The sequence below is a fragment of the Cariama cristata genome, unplaced genomic scaffold (assembly GCF_000690535.1).
Source record: "Cariama cristata isolate BGI_N322 unplaced genomic scaffold, ASM69053v1 scaffold28017, whole genome shotgun sequence".
In the NCBI taxonomy this organism is placed as follows: domain Eukaryota; kingdom Metazoa; phylum Chordata; class Aves; order Cariamiformes; family Cariamidae; genus Cariama; species Cariama cristata.
Window position 1 is genome coordinate 794 of NW_009626447.1, and position 8,192 is coordinate 8,985.

The 8,192-nt window shown below is 51.0% G+C and overlaps 1 protein-coding gene across 1 annotated transcript; it reads right to left on the reverse strand.

Annotated features, from left to right (window-relative positions):
* Positions 1-5,033: 5,033 nt before the first annotated feature.
* Positions 5,034-7,236, reverse strand: RPS14 (ribosomal protein S14). The gene is made up of 4 exons (XM_009704050.1): positions 7,056-7,236; positions 6,576-6,737; positions 6,014-6,090; positions 5,034-5,144 (listed from the first exon to the last, which is right to left on the reverse strand). Exons 1-4 carry the CDS (start codon positions 7,202-7,204, stop codon positions 5,077-5,079), a joined length of 456 nt encoding a protein of 151 aa, XP_009702352.1. The 5' UTR covers positions 7,205-7,236; the 3' UTR covers positions 5,034-5,076.
* Positions 7,237-8,192: the final 956 nt, after the last annotated feature.

Below are 8,192 nucleotides of genomic sequence, written 5' to 3' on the forward strand. Positions count from 1 at the left end.
GACCCCCAAAGCACCAGTGGGAGTGGGGCAGCATGGGTCCCCAGCCCACCCCACAACCCTGCTAGCTCTACGTGGGCGAGAGCAGCCATCCACCCCCATAATGCTGATTTTAGGCGATTTTATACAAGGACCAAGGTCAGCCCAGGGGTAACAGGTCCCCGATGCCAGCACTGAGCCGTGGGGCTCAGCACTGCCGGGCACACCGCACCCAGCAGGCTCCAGCGTCAGGACCCAGCACAACCATTTTGGCCAGGGTTCAGCCAAAAGTGAAACTCCGAGCGTGAAATGAAAAGCAATCTGCCCAGGCATCACTTGTTACCAGGCAAACCTCCCCACGCACGGCCCAAGAACCAGAAAGTGGCAAGGCTGGAGCGAGCACAGGCAGGTTTCTTCAGTGACTCCATCCCTTCTCCCAGGTCAGACCCAGAGCCATCCCATCGGCAGGGATGGCATCACCAGACCCCGGCGGCAGCAGGCTGGGAGAGCAGGGTTAAGGAATAATCTAAAAGTATTTCCAAGGAGCGGGGCAGGGTCTCCCAGCAGTGCTGTTTCTGGAGGAGAAGCAGGCGCTGGTGGGACGGTGCTCTGCCTTCCCAGGTGGGAAATCGCAGCCCCCATGCAGGGGAAGAGCTTCAGTGTTCAGAGCACGGTCCCATCCCCATGATTATGTGACCCAGCTGGGAAAGCCCCAGGGCATCCAGGGGTGCACAGACCCCCTGCCCAAGGGTGTGCATCAGCCTCGCCCCAAGCCACCTGCATCCCCAGCTCCTGTCCCCACCTGCATGCCTCCCCAGGGTCTATTTTGAAGACAAATAACTTATCTGCTGCTTTTTAAGTGATGCTGAATTTAGAAACCATCTGACATGATTAAAAAAAAGGAGGGGGGGAAAGGAAAAAATTAAAAAGAAAAAAAAGCACATAAAATCCTTGCATAATTTTTTTGGCTCTCCCCTCACTCTCGGCCCACAGCAGGCACTGGGGGGTTTGGGGGGGACGCGGGTTTGGGGGGGACGCAGGTTTTTCTTGCAGCCCCAGCCCTGGCTTGGCTCCTCGCTGGGGCCACAGCTCCAGGCGCATTCTGTGACCAGCCCCAGCCCTAAGGGGAACTAAGGAAAGGAAAGTCTGAACAGGAACTCGGCGCGTGAAACCCCCAGCAATTTCACAGAGCTGGGCCCAACTCTGCAAACCACAAACACAGGCGATAAATTTGGGGGTGAGGGAGAACCCCACTCCCTCCCAGGGGCAGGCTGAGCCCCCTGAGCCCCCAGCCCCAAGCCTAGCTGAGGGCTGTCAGCACCAAATCATCCATGCACACAGATTATTTCCATGAACATCTTCAGTACTTCCCTCCGCCCCGCCCCTGCCCACTATACCTTTCTGCACATCTACAGCACGTAAAGTGTTTTAAGCCTGTAAATTGATTTTCCTGGGAAGATGCAGATCTCTTTACAGAGCAGCTTTCAGCTTCCCTCATCCCCTTCTCCTTCTTCCATAGCCTGAGGCTGGCACCCAGACCCAACACAGGCTCACCACCACCACCCCACCACCCCCGAGGCTTTGTGTTTGCGCACATTTGGTGCTGCCCATGAAAAACTTGACAAGCACCATTACAGGAGGCTGGGGAACCAGCTGTCTTTTGAGGGGGAAGCCATCTGGAGCAAGGAGCAGTTTCAGGACTCGGTTTAGACCTGCTCGTTCCCCAGGGGACCTTGACCCAAGTCAGCAGAGCGATTATTTCAGGTAGGGAGGTAGAAATAACCCCACAGGCATTCACGTGAAGCCATTCATTACGAGCCGAGCCTCCGTCTCACAGCCCTCAGCCCGCAGACCCTGCACAGACTGACTTTGGCGAACAACCCCACATTTCTCACTGCCTGTGAGACAACACCCTCGGCAGCACAGATTCGCACCCGGGCAAAGCCGAGGGGAACGGCTGTGCCGCAAGGCTCACCACAGAATCCAGCCCCGTCTCTAGGGATTTTGTAGGCTGGGGATGCACCGCAGCCCCCAAGCAGCCTCATGCCCTAGGTGGGACAAGCGTCTCTGCCGGGGAGACACAGGGTGGGCAGCCACACGTCCCCCACCCACTCAGCCGGAGCCGGGGAGCTGTCACCCAGCTGCAGGGGGTTTGCAGGTGATGCAGTTTCTCATGGAATCACACAAGACAAGCCAGCCGGACAGGGGCAGAAACCAGTAAGAGCCATGAAACCCATTAACACGGCTCAGCCAGGAGAGTCTTTCCCTCCAGACAGCCCCGGAACGCGTGCTGGGCAGCTCGCTCTACGCAGGGACCTGCCTGGCGCTCTGGTTTCTCTTCCTCCTTCACCATTTTCTCTCCCCTGGGGGGTTTCACACCGACACAGGCAGTTGTTTCAAAGACGTCAGGTCGGCTAAGAAATAAAAGCAGTTTTTGTCATTAATTGTGCAGCGAGCCCAGGGAACACCCTGCCCATGGCACAGCACAGCAAGGGCACCAAGCCGCACGGTTGGGCTTACAGCAGCTTGACCCAGACAGCCCTGTGCACCCAGCAGAGCTCCTGCTTCTGAAGATTAAGGGCTAATAAAGCAAATCCACCTTCCTTTGCTGGGCAAAGCTCCTGCCACCTGTACAAGCCTCAGAAAACGTCCCTGGGGGGAGGATATGCCAAGCAGAGCAGTAGGTCTGGGTTCCGCCAGCCTCAGGTCGGACATGAAGGTCCCAGCTGGTGCTTCAGCAACCTCCTCCCCAGAGCTGAGCAAGGCCAATGCCACCCCAAGGCTCACTGCCGTCAGGTGCTGGCCAGGTCCGTGCTGCCCGGAGGTCGGCCTGATCCTGCTACGGGGGGGGGGAAACCACCAGCCAGATGAAAAGCCGCTTCCCTTCTCATGCCCTTGCAGCGGTACCGAGCAGACATCTTCCCATTTCCATATCTGCCCCTAAAAACAGGAGGGCTAAACTACCCTGTGCCAGGGTGGCTGTGCTCTGCCCTGGTGGGTAGCAGAAGGGAGATGGAACCGCTCAGAAAACACCCCAAACTGCACCCAAAGAGATGCGCAGGGTCTCTTAAATTTGTACTGCTGTAAAAGGTCCTGCGTTCGATTTTATATTCCTGCAGAGCTTTCCCCAAACGTACCCTGTGAAGCATCCACATTAATGTCACCTGGGACCAAATAACACATACCAGACCAGCAGCAGGTTTCACTGTATGTAAGAGTATATATATATTAAAAAAAAATAAAAATACTGACTAGAGCTGTTGGTCACACACCACACCTTCGTCTCCCGCAAAGAGCATCCCGCTCCCCTGCACTCCTCTGCCCTGTTCCCTCCTCCGTTCAGCTCCACGTTGGCTGAGCCACTGCTGGTTTCATGTTTTCAGTGCCTTCTCCACACAGAGTTCAAAGAACACTTTAAGTACAGGAAAATCGTGATTTGAACTGCAAATAGCACACTTCTAAGACAGTAAGGGAAGTGTACTCTAAAGTTTTCCATGGCCACATATAAAATTACAAATAAAACACTATGGCTGTGCCAAGGGAAATGCTGGCTTAGAAATATCTGTCCAGGCAGAGATTTTTTCCATAGAAAGGGGAAGTCATGTATTAAGCAACAGTTTGCAGAAAACCCAGCAGTAGTTAGCTAGCCTACAAGCTCAGCTTTCTTTTCCGCAGCAAGGACACCTCCAAGAGATGATGACTCACTTTGAAACCACAAGCATCCAAGTAGTCTTTGCTATGAAGACCGAGATGCACCACGGCTTCAAATCAGACAGCCCGGTTTCCTCCACTGTAAAACTCATCCCCTTTTACTACATGAGTGCTAGGGCATGACAACTGAACATCAAGCTCGAGAGGAGCAACATGCCCTGGATTCAATCCAGGCTGAGGAGCTTTACTAGAACAGAGACTGCTTTGAGAGCGGAGGGCCTCCAACACCACCTCCTCGCAAGGTGAGGAAGGCTCAGGAGTGGGCAGGGGAAGGAATCCCCCGTAAAGCGTTTTAAGATGCAAAGGTGTGGGAAAGAGCCCACATGAAAGTGGCGAGGTTCTCAAGCCTCAGGATCTGGATGCAGACCATGTCCAAGAGCCCAGGACATCAAAACACTGCTTTCCAGCTTCAATTTACAGGTCACACATCATCATGTATAAGACTATTCATATTTGCCATGTAACTGTGCTAAGAATCCTAAGTTTTTTCAACCAATTCTGATAAATAACCATCACTTAAACCTGACCACAAGTACTCCTGCACAAACATTTTACCAGCTCCAGATGAACTCACTCGCTCATTGCCAAGAGTCCCACTGAATAGTACCCGACTGCAACTGAGGCAGCACACCACGAAGAGTTGTAGCTGCCTCTACAAGGAACGCCTACCAACGGCACACCGCACAGATGGGGAGACCGCAGGACAGCACAAGACAGCCCCGCATCACAACAGGCACTACGCTGTGCGAGGGCTGACATCACTACTGCACAAGAGAAATTCTGACAATTTCATCTCTCTTCAGCTGTAGAAGCCACAGCCATTTTAACCACAAGCATAAAAAAACCTTGATGCCACAAGCGTACAGAACACACCCATCTTAAACTATACTTCTCAAGTATTGTATGCCCATGAACCTTCTTTTGGTCTAAAATCTTGCTACAGCCAAGGAAGCGACACGAACAGGAGCAATTTCAAAGCCCAGAGAGCTAGGAAGAGAACACTGGCAAAGGGGGAAATGGGTATTTATTCTGGGTGATGGCAGCACATTCTGTGGAGGGCAAAGATCAGTGCAGGAAGCAGGGCATGACGAAGAAGTGAGAAGTCATTTTTCTTAAAGATCTCTGGAAGTACAAATAAATAAACAGAGTGGCTGAGGAAGTTGTAATTCCAATGCTTTTAGAAGCTTTTCCCATGTATATTCAAAAGCACCTCTGCTGCAACAGTACTAACAACTCCACCCCAAAGCGGAAACCCAGCTTCAGAGCAGAAGCCATTTGCGGCTGTAATTAAACTGAAGCCACTCAACTTCTAAGCATACCTCAGTAAGAAAACACACAGTTGAGAAGAGGTTTAAAAGAGAGCTTTAATAACGAAAGGTGCAGCATTGTTTACAGACGACGTCCACGGCGACCGCCCTTTCTGCGAGTGCTGTCAGAGGGGATGGGGGTGACATCCTCTGCGAGAAGAAAACCCAAAATACACTGTTACCTTCCTGAGGTACCCCAAGAAACCAACTGGGCAGAGCCACCCAACCCCAGCAATCACCCCGATATCACATGGCTGCACCTCGTCACTCAGCCACTGCAGGAGCCATGCACAGATGGAATGAATGCTCTACGGGAGTGACGATATTTGTGAACTCGCCAAAGGCTGGGTACCCAGGACTTTAAACACTCAGGAAGCAAAAATCTCCATCTCCCATCCCACTCAAACCAAGCAGCCACAGCATTTCCAAACAAACAGAGGGTGCTTGATGTAACTCTGAGCAGCCAACGCCACTGCTTCTTGTGACTCCCCTACAAAGTTTGGGACTCTCCCTCAAAAAGCTGGATGAACTCCGTTATTACTGAGTCACAGTCTTAAACCAAAGACCAACATGCTATTTCTAGGCAACTGAACAGCCCTGGCACAAATGCTGTTACATCAGAGGAGCATCAGCACCCTGCTGCACAGCTGGGGTTTATCGTGCAGGCAGGAACTTGGTTTCTGAAGTCTGCTCACACCACCTCCTGGAGAATTATCAAGTTAAGAATGTTTGAATTAAATCATACCTTCAGTGCCATCTGACAGAGGCCAAGAGGAACATCCCAAAGTTAAATCATCATACCAAGTGGCACATATGCCTACAAAACTTCTTTTACTAAATAATCCCTTAAAATCGGTTGGTTTGGGGTTTTTTTGTGGTTTTGGTGGGGTTTTTTGGTTGTTGGTGGTTTTTTGGTGTTTTTTGTTTTGTTTTGTTTTTGTTTTTTTTTTTAAGTAGCAAGGCTCTGCACTGATATACCATGACATAGGTGTCTAGTTATCGTTTCCTCCATCACTCACCAATGCGGCCGATCTTCATTCCAGATCGGGCCAGAGCTCTCAGAGCTGACTGGGCACCAGGTCCAGGAGTCTTGGTCCTGGAGGAGAGAGTCAGAATCAATAATCCCTTAAATGATTCAGAAGTTGAACATAGTTCAGAAACAACTGACAATGTTGAAGTCACAGTTTCCCCATCCCAAAACATCCAGATACCAGAACTCACCTTTCTCCTGTCCCCAAACCCAGAGCATTCACAACCAGCCACCAGCCAGGTACTTTACTGTCATTCCAAGGTAACACATCTCCAAGCTTGAGAGCACCTCCCCATCCACTACTGGATAAGTAACTCAGTCAACTGAAGATGCTCATTCAGAATGGGTTCCATATGCTCAGTGAGAGATGACATCACCCAGTCATCATACAAAGTGACAGACACCCTTTGGGTCAAGTTTAAAGTCAGGTTTACAGGGTGTATCTACCTTACCAACTGAGGTAGTGCAAAGAAGGGATGTGGTACAACCTGGAACAGTTCTAAGACCAGACACAACCTCTGGGAATGCTGGGCCCAGCCCCTCCAACGTACCTATTTCCACCGGTAGCACGCAGCTTGATGTGCAGGGCAGTGATGCCCAGTTCCTTGCACCTCTGGGCAACGTCCTGGGCTGCCAGCATAGCTGCGTAGGGAGAAGATTCATCTCTGTCCGCCTTCACCTTCATTCCACCAGTCACACGGCAGATGGTTTCCCTATAAAAGGGAAAGGTGATGTTCAGAGAAAAGCCCTTCCTCTTTCCTCCCCACAAACCAGCTTCTGGGTACGGACAGAACCAGGTTATTTTGAATGTTAGGAGATGAATAAGCTGCCATCCAGTACCTTCAGCACAATATTAATCACAGAGGAGCAGACCAAGCCATCCGGTCTACGTTCACGTACGTACACCATCTTATCTTACAGCTCAGCAGTAGCTCAAGGACTTTGGTGGAACCTCTAGCCAAACCTAATTTCTGTTTTCAAAACCAAAGAAGCCAGGTACTGCAGGGAGGTGACCGATGTTCAATACTCACTTGCCAGAGAGATCAGTCACATGGACAAAAGTGTCATTGAAGGAAGCAAAGATGTGGCAGACGCCGAACACGTTTTCTCCTTCAGCAACCTGAGGCCCCAAGCTGATGACCTGTTCTTCCTTCTTCTCCTTGCCCTTACGAGGTGCCATTTCTGAACAACAGCAAAAAAGAGAAGTATGAGCGATGGTGGATTTCTCAGCATTCTCTCACAGGATTTTATGAAATGCCCTGCTACTGCAACCTTTTACCATGCAAGATGAGTTACAGTTGGCAAAATGCAGGTAGTAATTCTGGGGTACAAGTGGACTTCTTATAAAACCCAAGATTCCTAGCTCTGCTGCATGCTGGCAGACTGCTCACCACTCACAACTGTTCAGCGAGGTCCCTCCTGCTGCACTTCACAACAGAGCTACCTAAGCCGTGCTTCACAGGAGCTGATGTCCGCGGGCACCAACACAGCGGAGCATGAGGGAGCCCCTTCCCTTGATAACCAATGCCAAGAGTTTCCCCTTACTCATTTATATTACTTTATGAAACCAAAATACCTAACCAAACAATTATTAAAGACTCGAGTACTGTCAGGAAGCTGTGACTCTGCAGACCTTTCAAGTACTAGCTTGGGTTCTTCCATGTTATTGGCCTCCTAAACCACATCTTTGGGCCTAGCCCAGGTATGTCTTCTGCCTCTGAAGCCTGCACCCACCTATGAAAGATGGCAGACACAGCACTTGACAGTGCTTGGTTACACAGCTGGGGATCCCATGCATCTGCTCCTGAGCACAGGAAGACTGTTCCCTATTGCCCTCTCCTGCCAAATACCAGCTACAACTGGTACCTTGCACAAGAGAAAAATCTAACGACTTCATTAAGGAAATCAACCCAAGCACGACCTACTTTCAGCCACAGGTCTTAGCCCGATGGTCCCCCCAGAAAACATCACTGAGCACCGACTGTTATATCAAGGCCTACGCGGCCACTCTGACAGGGCCACATCCCCTTCCCGACACAGTGAAAGGCTCCACGGACATTACCGTCCCCAACTGGGGTCCGTAAAGCCCAGCAATATCAACACGATGGAAGAGCAAATACCAAGCCCTGGGCGCTGTAACCCTGATCCTGACCTCAGAGCAATGAACT